Source organism: Diospyros lotus, chromosome 3 (assembly GCF_014633365.1).
Source record: "Diospyros lotus cultivar Yz01 chromosome 3, ASM1463336v1, whole genome shotgun sequence".
In the NCBI taxonomy this organism is placed as follows: domain Eukaryota; kingdom Viridiplantae; phylum Streptophyta; class Magnoliopsida; order Ericales; family Ebenaceae; genus Diospyros; species Diospyros lotus.
The window spans coordinates 25,023,253-25,045,729 of record NC_068340.1 but is presented as its reverse complement, the minus strand read 5'-3'; the positions used below and the strand labels follow the sequence as shown (position 1 = coordinate 25,045,729).

Below are 22,477 nucleotides of genomic sequence, written 5' to 3'. Positions count from 1 at the left end.
CAAGGTGTAATTTTGGGTGCTTTGGGTTCATAACATTGATTTTGATTCTTCTTAGGGGGAATCAAGCCTATGCAAACAGAGATATGTCAAAAGCCGAGGAATATTATACACAAGGAGTGAATTGTGTTGCTCAAAATGAGAGTTCTCCCAGAAGCTGCCTCAGGGCTTTGATGCTGTGCTATAGCAACCGTGCTGCAACACGTATGTGCCAAGGAAGACTGAGAGAAGCACTAGCAGACTGCATGAAGGCGGCTGCAATAGATCCCAGTTTTTACAGGGTGCAACTTCGTGCTGCAAAGTAAGGTTTCTCCCCTGTTATCAATCACCTTTTTCATTCTGGAATGTCTTAACTTTATGGACAATGATGCCATAAGATTGAATGGTTAGATCTGTTAGCGAACTTTTATTGCCTATGAAATTTTATACCAAAAGTTACCCTACCTCTACTCCACTTCTGCTGAATCCTCCAAAATACTGTACAATATGACTTGTGTAAACAGAGATGATAAGATCTAGTAGAAGTTAGACAGGAAAAAAGGATAATGCTAACTATGCCAAGTTGTACTTAATGTATGATGTGTTGTGTGACAAATGAACTGATATATTTTCTATTGTCAGCCAGGAGACTCATATTGGTTATACTTTTTGAGTTGCACAGTTTTCTAATGTCAAGATGCCAACATGACATTTAACTGCTATATCATCAGAAGATCATGATGAAGTGAAACATGGCAACATATCTCAGATTTAAAAATTGTGTGACTATAATGGCTTCATTTTGAGCATCAGTAGCTGTATAGTCATTAATTATGCTTTTTTGGCATCTGCCAGAAACCGTATACTGTGAATATGAATAATAAATTGTATTTATAATTTTTAATCAAAGCTTTTTATCAATCTGAAGCGTAAGTTACTTGAATCTTATTTTGCAAGTCTACTTTACCATGATCTTAATCAACATATGGTTTCAGTTCAAGAGAATACCAGAAACGTCTGGAATATTATTTGCAAATTTTGAATGTTTGTTTTTTTTAGGACCCTTACGGTTATTAAGTAGTTAGAAGTGTAACAATAGGCTGTTGGGTTATAACAGGAAGCTATTAGAAGTTGTAGCAGTAGGAGCCAAGAGAGTAAGCAGTTGTAACGGTTGGGGATGGGCCTAAATAAGGGCTTTCCCTCTTAATAAAGGACTATCGATGACTATTTTGATACACAATTCCAGTTCATATCTGTCTCAATTTCTCTCTAATCCCTCTTCCTCTCAATTCTCTCCCTCTCATTCTTTCTTTCTCTCTTAAAAATCAAACCCTAATTCTCCTCATCAAGGAGAATTCCCTTGTTACGATCGAGACCCTGACAATTGGTATCAAAGCAGTCATCTTGTAGTGTAATTTCAACTCCACAGCAACCGGAAAACCAACTCACTCCCGCCAACGCAAGGTACAACTTGGGGGCTTTTTCTGCAATGGAAGAACGAGGCAGACCTAGACTTTGACAGCCAAATTCGATTGACCCAAGAATGGAAAGTTTGCAATTGGGTCCAGCAACATGAGGTGAGCGAGCCAGCAGCATTCTTGGCATCAAATGAGGTCGTTCTAGAAAATTGAATCAGCCTGGGAGACGAACAGAGAACACCAAATCAACTTAGGTCATTCCAGGAAAAAATTGAAGGTAGGCCCGAGGAGGTTTGAATTGTAGAAGGGCTACCAAAAGTGTGAATCTTGGCCTACAACAACTTGATTCAAACAGAAACGATGGCGAATGGAACAAGATTGACGCAGATGGAGCTTCAAATTCAGCAAATTACCGCGGCAGTGGTGGACGTCCAAGGGAAGGTTGTCACGGTCGTAGGTGACAGTAGGGAAACTCCTTTGACACGAGTATTAAGGAGAAATGCTAGCGTTGAGAACAGGGAATTTGGAGGGGGAGAGTTAGAGAAATATATAGAGAGAGATAGAGAGAGATCTAAGAGAGAGTAGAGCTAGAAGATAAATGGAAAACAGAATGTAATATTCATATTCCATTCCTTCTCACGGCAGCCTCACTGCTGATATAGCGGGAAGGTCGCGTCCGCAGGGGATCCTCTCCCCCCAATAGCTATAACCATAAGTTTTGTCCTATTCGACCTCTCCCACATGGAGAATCTTTAGCTAACAAATTTGGTACTAGAAATTGCAATAAAACCCAGAAGTAGAAAGTAAAACAGAGGAATTACACTACAAGGAAAATTAAAAAATGCTGCTGCTGAGGAACGGCCGTGACAACTTCCCTCCCCTTCAACCGATTTCTTGTCCTCAAGAAATGTTAAGGAGACTGGCCGTTCAGGGAAATTGCCTTAGGAGATCGGGTAAATATTCTCAGGTGCTGCAATCTGAAGTGTTGCCTCGCCACTTGACCAGCACCTGGATGAGCAGAGCCCCTTGTTTATACACCACCCTCCTCTTGATTATAGCCTCTGTTCCACCACCCCGGTAGCTTCTTTAGGGAATGTAGGGAGGGCCCTGCTCACTGGCTGGCTCCCCACGGATTTCTTGAGGAGAGAGACATGAAAGACTGGATGGATTTGGGTCCCTTCTGGTAATTTCAGGCGGTATGCCACTTGTCCTATCTTGGCTTCTATGGTAAAAGGACCGAAATATTTGGGGCTAAGCTTAGTCACCTTCCCCTTAGTGATGGACTTGAGATGGGGGTATCACAGCCTCAAATACACATTATCTCCCACCGCAAACTCCCTTACACTTCTCTTGCGATCAGCTACTTGCTTCATCCTATTCCTAGCTGAGGCCCACTCTTGCTTAAGCTGTTGGGTGACCTGCCTTCGTTGCTAAAGGTATTCTTCTACCGTAGCTACATTGGATCCCCCCCTCTACAGCCGGTAAAGTTGGTGGTTGGTACCCAAATAGAGCTTTAAATGGTGACATTTTAATAGAAGAATGATAGTTGGTGTTATACCACCATTGGGCTAGGAACAACCACCGATGCCATTCCTTGGGTTGTAAGAGGCAAACACACCTCAAATAGGTTTCGAAACTTTGATTTACCCTCTCCGTTTGCCCATCTGATTGGGGGTGGTAGGCTGTGGACATGCTCAGCTTAGTTCCCAATGCCTTTATGAGTTCCTGCCACATTAGACTGGTGAAGATCCGATCCCGATCTGAGACAATGTATTTGGGAGTCCCATGTAGCTTTACCACTTGGTCAAGGAAGGCCCTAGCTACATCTTGAGCGGTATACGGATGAGTTAGCCCTATGAAGTGAGCAAACTTGGTTAATCGGTCCACCACGGCCAGTATGCTATCTCTTCCCTTCGACCTCGGTAGGCCTTCCACGAAATCCATTGACATGTTAGTCCAGGCTTGGTCAAGGACGGGTAGCGGCTGTAGTAACCCTGGGTAGGCTGTGTTCTTGGTCTTACACCTCTTGTAGGTGTCACAAGACAGCACATATCTTCGAATTTCATCCCTGGCCAATGGAATACCCTCTTAACCCGTACATAAGTGTTCTTCATGCCGGAATGCCTTCCTAGTGGTGACTCATGCAAGGATTGCATGATCTTGTTCTTGAGCCCGATATTATTTTCAATCACCAACCTTCCGTGATGCCTCAACACTCCTCCACTTAACGTATATTCCTCCTCCTCCTGTGTTCCCACCGTCAGTTTTTCTATTATCCTCTTTAACTTTTCATCCCCTTTGTAGCTATCAATCACCTTATTGTACCACTCCGGCACCACCTAAGATAAAACCGCGACACTTCCCTCTTCGTGGCACCTTGACAGTGCATTCGTCGCGATATTTTCCTTCCCTTTTCGATACTGTATGGTGTAGTCCAGCCCCATTAGTTTAGACATTCCCTTCTTTTGCAGCTAGGTGTGAAGTTTCTGTTGTAGTAGAAACTTGAGGCTTTCATGGTCGGTTTTAATGATGAATTTGCCCGCTTCTAGATAATGCCTCCATTTGTCAACCGCTATCAGAACAGCTATAAATTCTTTCTCATATATGTTGAGCCCCGAATGCTTGGGGCTTAAGGCCTGACTCAAGAAAGCCAGTAGTCTCCCTTCTTGAGCTAGCACTGCTATGCTCCGACACCTATGCCACTTGCATCTGTTTCTAAGATGAATGGTTTGCTAAAGTCCGGTAGCCCCAAGGCCGGCACCTTACTCATGGCTCCTTTCAGTTTAATGAACGCTATTTTTGCCAATAGCCCCCATTCAAATCCTCCTTTCTTTAGTAATTGCGTCAATGGCTTGCTGATGGCCCCATATCCCTTCACTAATCGTCGGTAGTACCCCGTCAGGCCTAGAAATCCCCTTAGAGCCTTTACTGAATTGGGCCTTGACCAAGATTCCATCGCCTCTAGTTTCCTTGGATTTGTGCTGACCTCTTCTTTGGATATGATGTGCCCTAAATATTCCACTTGCTCTAGACCAAAAGCACACTCAGACTTCTTAATAAAAAGTTGGTTAGATCTGAGGATATCAAAAGTGGTCTTTAGGTGAGATAGGTGCTGATCAAAGGTAGGACTATAGATGAAGATATCGTCAAAAAATACAAGTATGAACTTGCGTAGGTGAGGCTCGAATATACGGTTCATGAGTGATTGAAAGGTGGCAGGGGCGTTAGTGAGCCCAAAAGGCATCACTAAGAATTCAAAATGTCCATGGTGGGTTCTAAAGGTTGGTTTAGGGATGTCTTCTGGTTTCATTCGAATTTGGTGATAGCCCGAACGAAGATCCAGCTTAGAAAAGAATTGGGCATTGTGTAATTCGTCTAAAAGATCCTCAACAAGTGGAATGGGAAACTTATCTTTGATCGTTAGGGCGTTTAGTTGGCGGTAATCCATACAAAACCGTCATGTTCCATCCTTCTTTTTCACTAATAAAACCTGAGAAGCAAAAGGGCTTTGGCTGGGATGAATTATGGCTTGTTGAAGCATTACCTTGACCATTCTTTCGATCTCATTCTTTTGGGAAGGAGGGTAACGGTAAGATCGGATATTAACAGGTTTGATGTTAGGTTTCAGGTTGATGGTGTGGTCTTGAGCTCGGGCAGGGGGAAGAGCGGAAGGTTCTAAGAATAGATTCTCATATTCTAACAACAATGTATTAAGAAGGTCTGAGTATGATACCTGGTCAGTTTGATGGCGAGGGGAGCTAACTGTCAGTAACACCTCCCCGTGCACCTCCTATCCTCCCTTGTCTTCTTCGATGGCCACTATGGAGAATAAGTGTGCCAGGTGGTTCCACCTCCCTGTGAACAATTTCCGTAGCCTTCTCCCACTGATCATTTTACAGCTACCCGTTTCCTTCCCTCCTGTTAGCGTCATCCTCCTCCCTTCTTTCTCAAACGAAACCTCCATTTTGTTAAAATCAAAGCTTATGGGGCTCACCCCTTTCATCCAATCCACACTGAGAACAACATCACAGCCTTTGAGTTGTAAGAGTCTTAGATCAGCCTCAAACATTTCACCTTGCATTTCCCAGCTGAAGCCATTACAAGCGGACCTGCTCAACACCCTATCCCTATTCGCCACTGTCACACTCAGGGGTGGCGTCCCAGTGAGTGAGCATTCCAGTCTCTTGGCTGTGCTTTCATCTAGGAAGCTATGGGTGCTCCCACTATTGATAAGAATCATCAAGCTACACCCACTTGATCGGCCTTCCACCTTCATAATCTTATTATTAGCCATCCCCTTCAAAGCATGAATGGAAATCTCTCCATTGTCCTCCTTGTCGTCATCCTCAATGTTTAAGTCCCCGGTCCCTCCTTGATCTTCTTCTTCGTCTCCCTCTAGTAGAAGGATTTGCCTTCTACAATGATGTCCCGGGTGATATTTGTCTCCACAACGAAAACAAAGGCCTCCTAGCCTCCTCTGCTCTCTCAGTTGTTCCCCATATGGAGTTGAGTTTGATCCTCCCACGTGTTTTCCCTTCACCATGTCCCTATTGTAGCTCTTTCCTCCAGCATTAGATGTGCCCAAAACCATCCCTCTTTGTTGTTGCCTCTGCTTCTTCATCATCGCCTCCACCAAGGTTTCTTGCAAACGGGCACTCTCCGAAGCCTGTTCCACTATTCTTGGCCTCATCATTTTCACAATTGGCCGCAACTCTTCGCTAAGGCCGCTCATGAAGCTGGATACAAAATAAGCTTCCAAGAGGTGGGGGTTGTGGCGAATCATGAATGACCTTAACTCCTCAAACCTTTGCAGATAGGACTCAACACTTCTCACCTGCTTGAGTTTATTGAATTCCTTTATGGTATCCATCATGCTTCTTTCTCCAAACCTCTCGCACAACTTCTCTGAGAACTCCTCCCATGTATGCTCCCTCCTTACACTAAGGCACCCTTGGAACCATGCGTCCACTGTTTCATTGAAATAAGCAGTGGCCAATGGTACCCTTTGTGTCTGCGGTATGTTGTACCAGTCAAACAGCCTCTCACATTTTTTTACCCACCAGCGCGGATTAACTCCCTCAAATGTCGGAATCTCCATTCGAGGCATTGGGTACCCCAATTGATGATGATTGGGAGGCTCCGCCCGCTCTCTCCCCAACATCTTCTTTAGCTTCTCTTTGAAACAATAGTTTCACAGTTGGAATAGAAGAAAATGCAAAAGATGAAAAGTACCTCGAGAGATTTTATTCAAAACAGAATGAATAATACAAATTGAAATCAAACTGATCCTTATATACAACAAATTAATGAGACGTTGCCTAACTGCCTAACTAATCATTACAACAAATATAACAAACAATCAGCTGTAACTGAAAGCACAAATTACAGCCTACTATCGACAGCTTATATCCTTTACATTCCCTCTCAAATCAAGCTCCGTAGATGATGATAAGATAGATTTTCTAGAACTGTTAGGCAACAGACTTTCTGTTATAGCAGTAGAAGGACCAGTATTGACATTAGACATAGGAGATCTCTTGAGGCCCAACTTGGTACACAAAAACACAAACCTGTCTCTGGATAAGCCCTTTGTGAAAATATTAGTCACTTGATGCAATGTAGGAACATATCGAACATCAACATCTCCACTTTCAACCTTTTCTCTCATAAAATGCACATCAATCTCAATGTGCTTTGTTCTAGAATGAAACACAGGGTTCTCAGCCATACTTTTGGCTGCTAAATTGTCACACCAAAGAACTGGAGTTTGAGTACAAGAATGACCTAACTCAGACAACAATGATTTTAACCACAAAACCTCAGTTACACCTTGGGCAACTGCCCTATACTCAGCTTCACCCATTGATCTTGCAACTACGGACTGTTTTCTGGAACCCCAAATAATCAGATTGCAGCCAAAGAATACACATAGTCCACTAGTCGATTTTCTAGTCACTTTGCACCCTGCATGATCAGCATCAGTGTAGATAGTTAAGGACATATTCATAGGAGATGGAGCAAACACAAGACCAAGATTAACAGTTCCTTTAAGGTACCGCAACAACCTTTTGCAGGCCAGCCAGTGTTGCTGCCTAGGAGAAGAGAGAAATTGACTTAACTTGTTAACTATAAAGGCTATATCAGGTCGAGTGTAGGTTAGGTATTGAAGTGACCCAACAATAGTTCTGTAAAATGATGGATCTTGAAACATCTCACCCTCATCTATCAAAGATATACCTGAAGTCATAGGTGTGCTACATGGTTTACAGTCTTGCTTTGAAGTCTTTTTCAACAAATCCAAGGTGTATTTAGACTGTGTAAGATATATTCCAGTGGAATTTCTGTATGCTTCAAAACCTAGGAAATAATTAACCGAACCTAGGGTTTTGAGAGCAAAATGAGTATTCAGATCATGTATACACCCTTGTAAGGCCAAAGAATCTGAACCAGTTATGAGAATATCATCCACATACATCAAGACAAATAACACATACTTAGGGTTTCTCTTTATGAAAAGTGAAGCATTAGAAACTGCCCTCTTGAAACCTCAATTTTGTAAAGCTGATTTCAATTTTGTGTACCAAGCTCTAGGAGCCTGTTTAAGGCCATAAAGAGACTTTTTCAATCTACAAACATGTGTGGGAAAATCTGAATCAACAAAACCTTCCGGTTGTTTCATAAAAACTGCTTCGTTAAGATCACCATTTAAGAAAGCATTATTTACATCAACTTGTTGGATGTCCCAACCAAAGGAGACAGCTAAGGAGAATAAAATCCTGATAGTAGGAGCTTTTATAACAGGACTAAAGGTCTCAGCAAAGTCAATTCTAGGGTTTTGAAGAAAACCCTTTGCTACTAGTCTAGCCTTGTGCTTAAGAATGGAGCCATCAGAATTATATTTAATTCGAAAAACCCACTTGCTGTCAATCAAGTTCATCTTAGATGAAAAGGGAACCAATTCCCATGTCTTATTTCTTTGAAGTGCTGTATACTCATCATTCATAGCATCAACCCATTTAGAGTCTAAGAAAGCCTCTTGACTTGAATTAGGTTTAGCAGAACTTACCAAAGCATGAGGTGAAGAAACAACTAGATGTTTAGATTTTGACCTTGTAATCATAGGATGAATTGAAGAGGCAGGAACAGTTTTTGGAAAAGATGGTTGTGGCAAAGACTGCAGCTGATTTAAAGAATGTAGCTGATTTTTACAATTAGGTGCTGAACAATTTGCAGTTATATTTTGATAAGATTCAACAGGTAAGGAATCATTAGGAGTTGGAATACAAGACTGTGCTACTCGAGGGTTGGAAGAACAGCTAGGAAAGGACCGAATAGATTGAAGTACAGAAGTAGATTGACCAGACAAACTTATCTGAGGGGAATAAGGAGATGAATTTGGAAACAACTTAGAAAAGGGAAATTCATCAGCATTGAACTGAACATGTCTAGACACATATACTCTTCCTGAAGGATGCAAGCACTGATATCCAGCTTGAACATAGCTATACCCAAGGAACACACATTTAGTAGAATGAAATTGAAACTTATGCTTGTTATAGGGTCGAAGAAAAGGAAAACAAGCTCATTCAAATGGTTGCAATTGCATGTAATTAGGTTATTTATTAAGGAGAATCTCAAATGGAGATTTAAATCGAAGAGTTGATGTAGGTAACAAATTTACGATATAGACAGCAGTTTTAAAAGTTTCTACCCAAAACTTTAAAGGCATATAAGCATGGGCTAACAAGGTAAGACCTATTTTAGCAATGTGTCGGTGTTTTCTTTCTGCTACACCATTCTGTTGATGTGTATGAGGACAAGTGAATTGAGGTTGAATACCACAAGAGGTAAGATAGGGTATAAAAGCCTTAAATTCACCACCATTATCGGTTTGAAGAGCTTTTAGTTTGGATTGGTATTGCAATTTAGCAAACATATGAAAGGTTTTGAAAACAGCTAAGGCATCAGATTTTTGTTTCAACGGGTATAACCATGTATATCTAGTGCAAGCATCAACAAATACTATATAATACTTAAATCCCTCAGTAGATAGAACTGGAGCAGGACCCCACAAGTCTGAATAGATTAACTCTAAGGGATACTTTGCAGTAATTTGACAATTTGCAAAAGGAAGTTGATGCATTTTGCCTATTTTACAAGATTCACGAAAGGAGAGATTCAAATTTGAACAAGGAACACCAATTTTATTCAATATCAACTGAAGAATACGAGATGAGGCATGTCCTAACTTGGCATGCCACTGTTGACCAATTTTAGGAACATTCGAAGATACATGAAAAGAAGACAAACTAGACAAAGAGGACAAATTTTGTCCCTTACATTTATTTGAAGAAACAACATGTGCAGAATTAACACTAGAGGCTGGTGTCCTTGACTCAACGGCAAAAATAGCTTTAGCACCAGCATGATCAAATGCTGAAGTAAGCTGATAAAGACCATCTTTAAGTATCCCTCAAATTAGCATTTGTCCGGATCCCTTGTCTTTAAGAAAACAAGAATTAGAATGAAATTCAGCAATTAAGTCGTGATCTTTAGTAAGCTAAGAGACACTAATGAGATTCTTTTTCATGTGTGGAACATGAAGAACATTAGACAAAGAAATGAAAGACTTAGGAGTAGTTTGTGTATACAATGGACTAAGGCGAATGTTAGAAATAGAAAGTTTCTTACCATTGCCAACTGCAACCTTGTCATTTCCACTGTAAGGAGAGTGAAGAGAAAGATTGCTAAGATTCGAGGTAATGTGATTTGTGGCTCCGGAGTCTACAATCCAAGAAGGATCACTATGATAGGATGATGCAGAAGAAAATTGAGAAGGTTCGGGAGACTGAGGCAAATAGCCATAATAAGTTCCTGGATCAGACCCAGTCTCAATCAAGTAGGCTTCATTAGAACCTATGGAATGAGCTAGAAATGACTGGGAACCAGACTGCGGCACACCATTTCCTCTACCAAATTGTGAACCACCAAAATTTTGAGAAGGAAAATTTCTCTGAAAATTCCAATCAAATCTATGATAGCACCGGTCAGGAAAATGATTAGGCTTCCCACATAATTGACAGTAAAACCTTCTGCCTGAAAATCTGCCACGTCCTCGTCCTCCTCTAGAATTACCTCCTCTAAAGGAACCTCCTTAACTCACTCCACCTTCATTTTTAGACCACTGAGAGGCTAGATTCACATTTATAGAATCAAAGCCAGAAATAGAAGAATTAGACACATCCTTAGCAGCAAACCTTTGTTCATGCATCAATAACAAGTATTGAACCTTTTCTAAATTCATTTCATCCATTTGATATGTAACAACACTCACAATTGTCTCATAATCACTATCCAATCCATGTAATATAGCCATCAGTAACTCTTTGTCGTTTAAAGGTTCTCCGATTGCAGCTAAGGCATGTCCTATAGTTTTGATTTTCAGCATGTAATCATTTATAGACAAATCATTCTTTTTCATAGATCTAAGCTGTTGTTTCAATTGGAAGGATTTGGCTACAGTTTGTTGTGAATAAAGATTTTCAAGAACACTCCAAACTTCAGTAGAAGTTTCACAATGAATAACTTGTGCCAAAACTTCTTTATCGATAGTAGAAAACAACCAGCCTAAAAGTAATTGATCTAACCTTATCCAATTTAGATATTTAGGATTCACAGCCTAATCCTCACGATCGGAAGTTTCTGAATCGCATATGTACTTTGACGGAGCTGGAGACTTGTTGATGTATGGCAGCAAGTTGAACGCTTTGATCATAGCCAATATCTGAGCTTTCCAGAATAGATAATTTCCAGAATCGAGTTTGATCGGAACATAGTTAAACGATTTCGCTACTGCTGTAAAGTCGGATTGAGACGTCGATGACAACGCATAAGAGGAGCTAGGTATTGATGTGGAGGACGGACTAAAATCACGATTTGAAGCCGTTGACGTTAGTCCCTTGGCTCTGATACCATGAAACAATAGTTTCATAGTCGGAATAGAATGAATAAAGTACCTCAAGAGATTTTATTCAAAACAGAATGAATAATACAAACTGAAATCAAACTGATCCTTATATACAACAAATTAATGAGATGCTGCCTAATTGTCTAACTAATCATTACAACAAATATAACAAACAATCAGCTGTAACTGAAAGCACAAATTACAGCCTACTACCGACAGCTTATATCCTTTACACTCTTCCGAGTTTATCTCCAGTTCGGATGTTCCAATTCCTCGATCCATTCTATGTCCTTGTAGAATGGGCTCATTTCTCTCCCTAGGGGGAAAGTCTGGTGCTATTCTGACCGAATTCTGGTGGGTAAACATCATCATGAACTGCTGCATTTGAGCTCCCAGTTCGCCTCGTACTCTCGCGATTGAAGAATCCAACCTTCGCTCCAATCCTTCCATGGAACTCTCCAGCTTGCGGTCCATGCCTATGATTGCCTCATGATTTTGGGTAGCTCCCAGTTCTAGTTGATTGGTTCGGTTCTGAAAATCCGCCATCGTCGATTGAACTTGTTGAAGCTGTGTCTCCAAACCCTTCATGCGAGTACGATCCGCCATTGCTCCTGATACTACAAGTGTTGGCCGAGAATCTGTGGCTCTGATACCAATTAATGTCACGGCCGTAGGTGACAATAGGGAAACTCCTTTGACATGAGTATTAAGGAGAAATGCTAGCGTTGAGAACAGAGAATTTGGAGGGGGAGAGTTAGAGAAATATATATATAGAGAGAGAGAGATCTGAGAGAGAGTAGAGCTAGAAGATAGATGGAAAATAGAATGTAATATTCATATTCCATACCTTCTCACGGCAGCCTCACTGCTGATATAGCGGGAAGGCCGCGTCTGCAGGGGATCCTCTCCCCAACGGCTGTAACCATAAGTTTTGTCTTATTCGGCCTCTCCCACGTGGAGAATCTTTAGCTAACAAACTTGGTACTAGAAATTACAATACAACCCAGAAGTAGAAAGTAAAATAGAGGAATTACACTGCAAGGAAAATTAAAAAAATGTTGTTGTTGAGGGACGGCCGTGACAAAGGTGACAGCCATCGACGAGGCGGTTGAATAACGGATTGAACAGGCCATGGATCGCAAGCTGGAGCGAGCAATAGCGAACATGCAGGATTAGGTTTCTGGCCAAATTAGGGTGGTGCAAGACCAAGTGTTCGACCAATTTCGGGAGATGAAGGATCAACTCTAAAGCTTTATGCTCATGTTCGTGGGCCAGAACTCAGTGAAATTATCAGCCGAATTCCCTCCAAAAGAGCACTCGAAACCAGTTTTGTTTGGGCCAGGGATGGGACCAAGATTTGCGGAAATAGCGGAATTGGAGGCGGAAATCCTGGCGGAGCAAGAAATTGGAAACGGCTAGGTAGGATAGAATGGGATAGGCGCGCCAACTAGAATCGCTAAAACAAGGGGTTTGGAGGCGGAGTTGCTGGTTGAAAAGGAAGCTGACAACAGGCGAATTAGACGGCAATCAATGGGGCCATTGGTCTCATATCCTTCCCACTTCCCTATGCCCAAATTGGACGTGCCCATGTTCGAAGGGCAAAACCCACGTTGGTGGGTTCGGAGGTGTGAAAAGTTGTTCACCCTCTATCAAACACTAGAGGAGAAGAAGATAACATTGGTCGCAACGTACTTGAACAACGTTGTTGACTCTTGGTTCCAAGATTGGTACAAATCGCAAGAGGACATCAATTGGTCACGATTTGTGGAGGATTTCTATACAAGATTTGGAGATTGGAATTTGGGGGACGTTGCGAAAGAATTTAACAAGCTGAAGCAAGTCGGATCAGTGCAACAATATCAAGAAAGATTCGAGGAACTCAAGCCAGTGATGCGCACATTGAATCTAGGATCAAATGAAGCCTACTTCGTTTCAAGTTTCATAAGTGGGCTAAGTGACGAATTAAGGCCGACAGTTAAGATGCAATGACCAAAGATGGTGAAGGAGGCGGCTGAAGGGGCTAGGCTACAGGAGATGTGGGTGGAAGCCCTGATGAAGAAACAACTACTTTCGGCTCGCGACAATCAAATAGCTTTCAGCTGTGAGGATAGGGAAGTAGGAAACCTTGGCCAAAACATGAAGAGTAAGGCTATGTCGTTTGCGACAATGGGAAATCCATTGTTCGAAGGCCAATCCGGGATCTTTGAGCAGCAGAGACGGGCTGGCCAATGTTACAAATGTGGAGGTTGATATGTACCAGGCCATCAGTGTAAAAAAGAGTTGCTAATGTTGGAGGGAAAGGAAGAAATGCTTACGCTGGATGACATTCCAATTAAGGAAGAAGTGGTGGTAGAAGAAGCTGCGTAGCTGTTCTCTCTACAAACTATTGAAGAAAAGAGGAGATCCAGCTACAGGGCAGGTAGTGCTGGTAACAATTAGTAGCCCGGGTTAATCAACGTGGCAGATTGGAAGAAAAGGAAAAAAGTGGGCTAGCTTCTCAGTTTATTGGGGACAAGAAAGTTCTGAACCGGGGGTATTGTCAGGACCCTTACAGTTATTAAGTAGTTAGAACTGTAACAATAGACTGTTGGGTTATAACAGGAAGCTGTTAGAAGTTGTAGCAGTAGGAGCCAAGAGAGTAAGCAGTTGTAGGTTGAGGATGGGCCTATATAAGGGCTTTCCCTCTTAATAAAGAACTATCAATGAATATTTTGATGAAACTTCTAGCTCAACTCTCCCTCAATTTCCCTCTAATCTCTCTTTCTCTCAATTCTCTCCCTCTCGTTCCTTCTTTCTCTCTTAAAAATCAAACCCTAATTCTCCTCATCAAGGAGAATTCCCTTGTCAGGATCGAGACCCTGACAGTTTTGAGGGTGACATGTCTAATATCATTGTATATATGTGTCATCTTTTCATGACTTTTTAGTATATTTCTAGTTAACTTCTGTTTAGATTGAAGTGAAAGAAAAGTGACTAGAAATGTAAATTATAAAATGAAGGAAAGAGATGAAGTGAGGGCATGGTTAAGTGTTTAGGCCAGTGAGGGTAGGGAATGAAATATTTCCTTCCTCTTGTTTGGTTAGGGAAAAAAAAGGGAGAAAGTGAATTAATTAATCTGAATAGGTAAATTTTAATTTCACAGTTTTCTTCTTAAAACATCAATAGAAAAGGTCATGTGAGAAGACTGGATGGAATGGAACAAATGTTTAGCAAAAGAGATGGAGGAAGACCAAGAAAAACTCAGTGGGAGATGCTTAGATAATGTCTACATGCTAACATCCTAGTTTCCTTTAACAAATCAAGTGTGTACTTCCTTTGAGAGATGAATAGCCCTTCTTTACTCCGAGTCACCTCCATTCCTAGGAAGTATCTCATGACTCCTAGATTTTTCACTTCAAATTTAGTTTTTAATTGCTTCTTCAAATTTTTAATTTCCTGTAAGTCATCACCTATCACAATAATGTCATCAACATAAACAATTAATATGACCTTTTTACCTTTTATTGTAGACTTTATAAATAGGGTATGGTTAGCTTGCCCTTGCTTATATCCCAAACGATTGAGAGTCATGTTAAATTTCTTAAACCAAGCCCTTGGAGACTGCTTTAATCCATATAGGGATTTCTTTAATTTGCACACATTTCCACTGCCAATTTCCTGTTCAAATCCTGGGGGTATTCTCATATATATCTCCTCATCCAAGTCACCATTCAAAAAAGCATTTTTAATATCAAATTGAAGTAAAGGCCAATCAAGATTAACAAGAAAAATTAATATCCGAATTGAATTGAGTTTGGCCACAGGAGCAAAAGTTTCCTCATAGTCAATCCCATATGTGAGTAAACCCTTGTGCAACCAATCTTGCCTTGTATCTTTCAACACTTCCATCTGCATTATGCTTTACTGTGAAAACCCATCTACAACCAACCACCCTTTTGTTTGAAGGTAGTTTAACAATCTCCCATGTGTTATTTTTCACTAAGGCACTCATCTCCTCCATAGCTGCAACTTTCCACTTAGGATCTGTAAGCACCCCCGCCCGGATATCCCAACCGCCCGGTCTATCCGAACGAGAGCGCCTACATAAGAGAAGAGAAACAAACACAAGACAAAAATACCCTGGCATGCATACATATAAAAATACAACAGCGGAAGCAAAACGATATACATGCACGCCTACAAGTACCCCGCTGGAACAGCGGTCACGGGGTACATAAAAATATATACAAACCCTGTGCCAATAAGTAGGAAAAACAAGGGACAACCCGGCACAGTAAAAAAATGAGAGTCAGACCTATTAACAAAACATCAGAGAAAACGGGGGCAGCTAACTGTACACCCTACCGACACGGCTGGCTGCTAGGTGGCACGGTCCTCGCCCTCGACTTTAGCCTTACCCTTACCTGGAATGATGGAAAGCAAGGTGAGTCGCAAGACTCAGCAAGTTTATATAATAAGGAAGGCTGTAAACGAAACAGAAGAGAAGATCACCCCAAATATAAACCCACATGTACACACAAGTCATGTGACGCAACAACGCAACAGTGCCGCATAATAAAACATATACCGGTCCTTGGGGCCCACATAGAACACCTGGCACCCAAGTCCCATACCAACCTGCCGCTGCCCTGAAAGGCAACATAAATCACCACAAACCTGTGCGCACTGTCCCGGGTCGGTACTCCCGTCACCCGTATCCCTGCCGGTACTCCCGACAGCCGAGCCAAAGGCTCCCTCGGAACGGTACTCCCGTCCGAGAACTAATAACTACCAGTAACCATGCAATGCATATAAAATGCAAGGCGTAATGAGCACCAACGTGATACAAGGCGCCCATACATCCAGGCATCAAGCCATGCTCCGCCCACGTAGTAAATCACACGCGATGCATATGCCCGTGCTGGATGCAACCTGACCAATCTAAAATGTCCGTGATCAAGCATAACCAAATCATGATGATCCCATCATGCAGCCCGAACCCATGTGCATACCAAACCATGCAACAAAAATGAAATAATCAGGCATGCTATAATCACATAACGGTAGAGTAGGTTAGCAGTGCCTGACACCGGTCAGCGGTTAGTGACCAGGAGAGACCATCTGACGGCCTATAATAGACCATACAACAGTCTCACCGTCACCGAACGGCTAACCCTTGCCCCCACTGCCCAACCGCTCTAGCCAATAAATAACCGAAAATCCATAATAATACCCGACAGCTAAGAACCTAGCCCCGGGTGAGTACGACATCATTCCCATAGGATTGGGGGTGATACAAACCCCCGTAGACAACCAACGAATAATACCCTCGAAACTAGGTTAATAAATTAAATTATTAAACACATCGTTTAATTCCATAATTTATTAACAGCCAAATCCAATGAAGGGAGGTCAAATAAATTGACATTGAAAGAATCGACAATGAGGGTATAAAGAACTTGCCTTTCCGGAGATAGCCTTAAGCTCAATTTGACCAAACACGGTCAAAGTTATACCAACTGCAATATTCCATTTATTGACAAAATTAATAAAATTGGGCCCCAAATGAAATTTCAACCGCAGAAAATATTAATTACTAGTTTAATTACATACCTGGATAATTAAATCAGAGATTAAACGGAGTTTAATCCGATTTTTGAAGCCCCAAAATTCTCAGATTTACGTCACACGCACTGCTGTTTTTTTCTGAAATTTTTGCTGCTGAATTCCACTCAAAACACGCCCGAAATCGGGCTAAATCTCGTGCAAAAAAGGGGCAAGGGGGCAGCGCCACGTGGCAGCGCTGGAGCGGCTGCTGGGGAGGCCACCACCTCCTTCGAAACGACGTCGTTTCGACGTCCTTGGGTTGATTAAATCAGCCCAAAAATCCACCCCTCGCGCACGCCTGCCCGCGGACTCGAAGCCGCGTCCACCGGCTGGCCGCCTCGCGCACGAACCGCCCGCGCCCACGTTCACATCTAACCTATATATGTTTTAAGTTATATTTAATGTGACTTTTCCCTCTTCTGCGATTCATGCCAGCACCCCACAACTTCCATTAATCACACAATCACCCCCTATAATAAATACAGAAATGCCCGAACTTTCTAAAAATCACACAACTCGATTTATTTTAATTTTTTTTTAAAATCCCAGAAATTCCTAAAATAACACAATTAATTATCCTAACTTCTTATTTCCATAAAATCATATAATTAAATTTTTATTTAATCCCAACAACTTATTTTAATAATTCTTTTAAATCCAATTACCCCAAAATTAATTTAATTACCATATACGGGCGTTACAGGATCACTCATAGCCTCTTGAATATTCCTTGGAACGATAATGTTGTCAATACTTGCAACAAATCCCTTGTACTGAGGGGATAACTTAGCATAAGTGATTATACATAGGATACTTGACACAAGATCTTACCCCTTTCCTTAGAGCAATAGGCATAGCCCAATCCAAATTATCACTACTGGTAGACTCATTCTCAATGTTGTTTTCTGATAGACCAGCATCTAGAAGTGATGATTGGTTTTGTTGTCCCTCAGGATGGGCCTTTGAACGTTTAGAATACACTTGCAGAGGATTTTTAACAGCTGAATATGGAGTTGGAACATGAGGTTTAGCTGTGGTTTCTGGCTAAGAGGATGGCTGAGAAGATGGATTAGGAGAAATAGGAGAAGAGCTTGAAGGATCTGCCCTTATGCTATCGGAACTTAAAGGCCTAACAAGCGGAAAGGCCAGAAATTCTCCCCCTTGAGAGCATAAGGGCAGATGAGTGTCAAGGGAAGGAAAGGAAATAGGATTAGGATCCAGGAGGGATGGAGATATAGCAACTGAAATTGGTGAGGGGTAAAATGATTGGTCTTCATAGAATGGGACATCTGTGGAGACCAAGACTTGTCTTTTGAGAGGGTTATAGCATTTATAACCTTTTTGGGAGGGAGAGAATGCAAGTGGCTAACAGTTAGGTAGACAGAACAAAAGACAGCAAGAGGGGTCTGAAATTTTAGGGTCTTTGAGGGAAGTCTATTGACCAAATATGTAGCTGTAAGGATTGCTTCCCCCTAATAGAAATGTGGGATATGGGTGGTGAACATCATAGCACGAGCCATTTCTAGAAAATGGCGGTTTTTTCTTTCCACCACACCATTTTGTTGTGGTGTGTATGGACAAGAGTTTTGATGTAAAATGCCATGTTCGGATAGATAATTGGTAAGGTTATGAGATAAATATTCTCGACCATTATCAGTACAAAGAATTTGGATGGAAGTTTGAAACATATTTAAGATGAGTTTGTGAAATTTCTTTAAAATGTTGCAAGTTTCAGATTTTTCCCTCAGAAGGTACACCCAACATGCCCTAGAATGATCATCAATAAAGGTTATAAACCACTTAGAACCAGAAATATTAGAGGTTTTAGATGGTCCCCAAATATCATTATGAACTAAATGGAATTGTTTAGATGGCTTATAGGATTGAATTGGATGAGAAGAACGAGACTATTTGGCAATGGTGCACTATTCACATGATAAAGTTTGATTTTTATTGATGAAAAAATGCAGATACAAGAATTTAAGATACCTTGATTTAGCAACTTATACTAGGTCTGAATCTGCTCCTCTGAGAGGTTAAGGCTAGTACTGTTTCCTGCTTCCTTTGGTGCATCAACTATGTAGGCAGTCCTTCCACTCTCCTTTTTTCCTCTTAGCTTCCGGTTAGCTAGTTTCCCATGAATTTTTCAACTTGTTTCTTTTGTATTAGCCTTTTACAGTGGTCACACCACTGCTTCTCCCGTCCTAGATTTCTTGGTTGACTCTCTTCTTGTTTAAAACTTCCTAAAGTAGAATTTTGGTGAGTCAAAGGGGACTCTCCTTGTTGATTTAGCATTACCTTTCTTCGACTTTCCTCCCTCCGAACCTTAGCAAAAACTTCTCGAAGTGAAGGCAGAGGTTTTGTACCCAAGATTCTGCCTCTTATTTCATCCAAATCATGGTTAAGGCCATGTAGGAAATCAAACACCCGATCCTTCTTAATCATCTTACTATATTTTGTACTATTCGTAGAATATTCCCAATTAATGGTGTAAAACATTTCCATCTCATGCCAAAGTTCAACCAAAACATTAAAGTAATCTGTAACATTTAGATTACCTTGTTGCGTGGTCCGAATGGCAGATCTGATCTCAAAGCATTGAGATGAGTTCTCTAAATCTGAGTACATGTCTTGGACTGAATCCCATATTTCCTTTGCAGTTTTATAAAATAGGTAAGTTCTTCCTATTCTAGGCTCCATCGAATTGATCAGTCAGACCATTATGGTGGAATTCTCAACTTCCCAAGTACCATATGTGGTTGTTGTGCTCAGTGGAGAAGGAGTAAGTAACTAGTCTTGCCTTTTCCCTTAATAACCAGCATAACTGACTGGAACCATTCGCTAAAGTTACTCCCATTCAACTTATGGTGAGTAATCTATATAGGAAGATGATCAATTGAGTTGCTGGAAAGATACGGATTGATTAGAGAACTTGTGGTAGAAGCCTCGGTTAGAGTGGGATTAGGTTGAATATCCGCCATTGATGAAACAAGGTGTAGATGGAAGAAACAAATAAAACTAATTGATGAAGCAAGGTGTGGATGGAAAAATAGAATAGAGGCTGCTTTAGGATCGAAGAGTAGGCTCTGATACCATGAAGAAATCTTCTTTTGGAAGAATAATGCACCGTCAATCATTCCCTTGAGAATGCCACAAATATATATACAGTGGATCCTAAGAATTCTCCTAAATTTTAGAGATTAGATTCCTACTTTGTAGGACTAGATTACAACAACCTTAAATACAAACAAATCTAATAAAAAGGAAAAATAAGATATAACAGCAAGATAAATCACAAAGGATAAATTAGCCGATAACGAGCTTTGTAGCTAGGCAACTCAGCCATTAGCCTGATCCTCCATCAGCTCGATAGCTCGGCCTCCCATTAGCTCCCAACAGATCTTTTTGCTTTGTTCCTTCTTTTATAGAGTTTAGCCAGAGAATGGAGAACAGAGTAGGCATGTGTAGACCAGTGTCAATATATGCATATTGATCAATGGATTAACAACTTGGTGATTATTTTAGCCTCTATTTGACACTAATATCTGCTTTTATCATCCTGAAATGGTGTTTCATTGATGAATATTAGAACTTCTTTGTGTGCATGTTCAATTCGGTTGTATTTGAATTCTGGATTTCTGACTGATTGATGAGCATGGATGGAATTTTTTGAAAGTAAAATTATTTCATGCTGAGACCCAATATGTTAGAATATGCAAATTGGTAGCTTGGGGGTTGTTTGACAGAGCTTTCAGTTTTCATTTGCAATTTTTTGTGTTAAGTTTTCATTTTTATTGAAAAATTGAAAACTTAACATGTTGTCTAACAGCTTTGGTGTTTCTTTTCAGTTTGGTATTTTACTTTTTTATTTTTATTTTCTATCCTACCCTTAACATTGCCAGTGACAGGAGGACACACCAGAAGTCGCCAGCAACTTTTCCAGCCTTCTCTTCGCTTGCCAAGAACTCCCATGGGAGTTGGTTCTGGGAGTTGCCAACTCCTACAGGAGTCATCAGGGAGTGAGGAGATGCTGGAGATTTTGCTGGCCCTACCAGTGACATTGAATTGTTGGCTGCAAGGAGTGTGGGAGGGGGAAGAAATGAAAACAAAGACAAAAGTGTGAACACATTTTTTTAGTCTTCAAAATTTTGAATAGTTTTCAAAAAATTTCAAAATCTTTGAAAACAAAAATGAGGAACCAAACACTATTTCCAGTTTTCATGGTCAAAATAGGGAAAACGAAAGTTGAAAAACAGAAAACAACATGCATGCCAAACAGGCCCTTAGTTATTCATGTTGATTCTCCACTTTTAATAGCGGCACAGTTCTGTGATTTTAAGTATAATAGTTCTGCTGCCTATACTATTAATTTTAACCTGTTTGTATGTTGCATGGACATTCCTGTATCTAATCATGCCATACTAAGGCTCAGTGTGTCAGGGTAAGCAAGTTGTTTGTGTTGTTCCTTCTGTGTTAAGAGAGAAAATTCTCTGCCTTCAAAATGGAATATCTAAAATGGTTTGCAGTTTTCTTTTGCGTTGACTGTTATATGTCTTGGAATATATAAAAATGGTTTTGTTGCTTTCACAGAATGATGCTTTAGTTGTTAGACACAACATTAAGCATATCTAATCTGAATTCATTTACTAATGATGTAGTGCCATCAATTTTTTCATCTGTTTTAGTTGTTATCTGGCCCTGGGGGAAGTTGAAGATGCATCACTGCATTTCATGAAGTGCTTGCAATCAGGAAGCAATGCTTGTGTGGACCAAAAACTGGTTCTTGAAGCCTCTGAGGGCCTGGAGAAGTCACAGGTATGGTTACGTTTTTGACTTATAAACTTGTTTTTTATTTTTTTATTTTATAAATAGAAGTGTCTTTCAACAATAAACAACTTTGTATTAAATGTGTCGTAGTTACTAAAAATTCAAAAACCATAACCATATCATCTTCTACGAAATTGATTAAAGCAGAGATGAATTTTGAAGCAACAGTTTGAGTTGTGCAACCGTAAAGGAACTAGGAGTGCTAACATTAAATTAGATATGTTTAACTTCTTGCAAGTTGTGTACAAGAAACCTTTTGATTATGGTATTGTTGATCCAATAATGGAAGAGGATTCTTCCAAATAAAAACAGGAAAAAGGATCTATATGTTGATATATCTAAGCATACATAGGTCGATGATGCATTTGAACAACAACAATTACAAGCCTTAACCCTACTAGATGGGGCTAGCTACATGAAAGACCTTCAATGTCTAGAATTCACGATGTCTGATCCAATGAGTTCTGTGCTGGTTGTCGGCTACCTAATACTGGTGTAGCTAAATGCCCACATATATTTTCTGTTATGTTTTATCTTATAGATGATTCTTACCTGTTAAACTATTGATTTATGGGAGGGCTAGAATGAACATGGATGCATTTTCACTCCTTTTTGGCTTACAAGAAACTAAAAATGGAGATTGTTGGATGCCAAACAAGAAGTGCAAATGAATTGGAGGCGATGGTTAAGGTTCTTTAATGTT

At 40.7% G+C, this 22,477-nt stretch overlaps 1 protein-coding gene across 2 annotated transcripts in view; it reads left to right on the top strand.

Annotated features, from left to right (window-relative positions):
• Positions 1-22,477, top strand: part of LOC127797154 (uncharacterized) — a 57,664-nt gene that overhangs the window by 2,690 nt on the left and 32,497 nt on the right. For both annotated transcript variants that reach the window (XM_052329755.1, XM_052329756.1), the window contains exons 2-3: positions 56-298; positions 21,633-21,762. In XM_052329755.1, the coding sequence (XP_052185715.1) occupies positions 56-298; positions 21,633-21,762 (373 nt within the window). The remainder of the gene's footprint in view (positions 1-55; positions 299-21,632; positions 21,763-22,477) is intronic.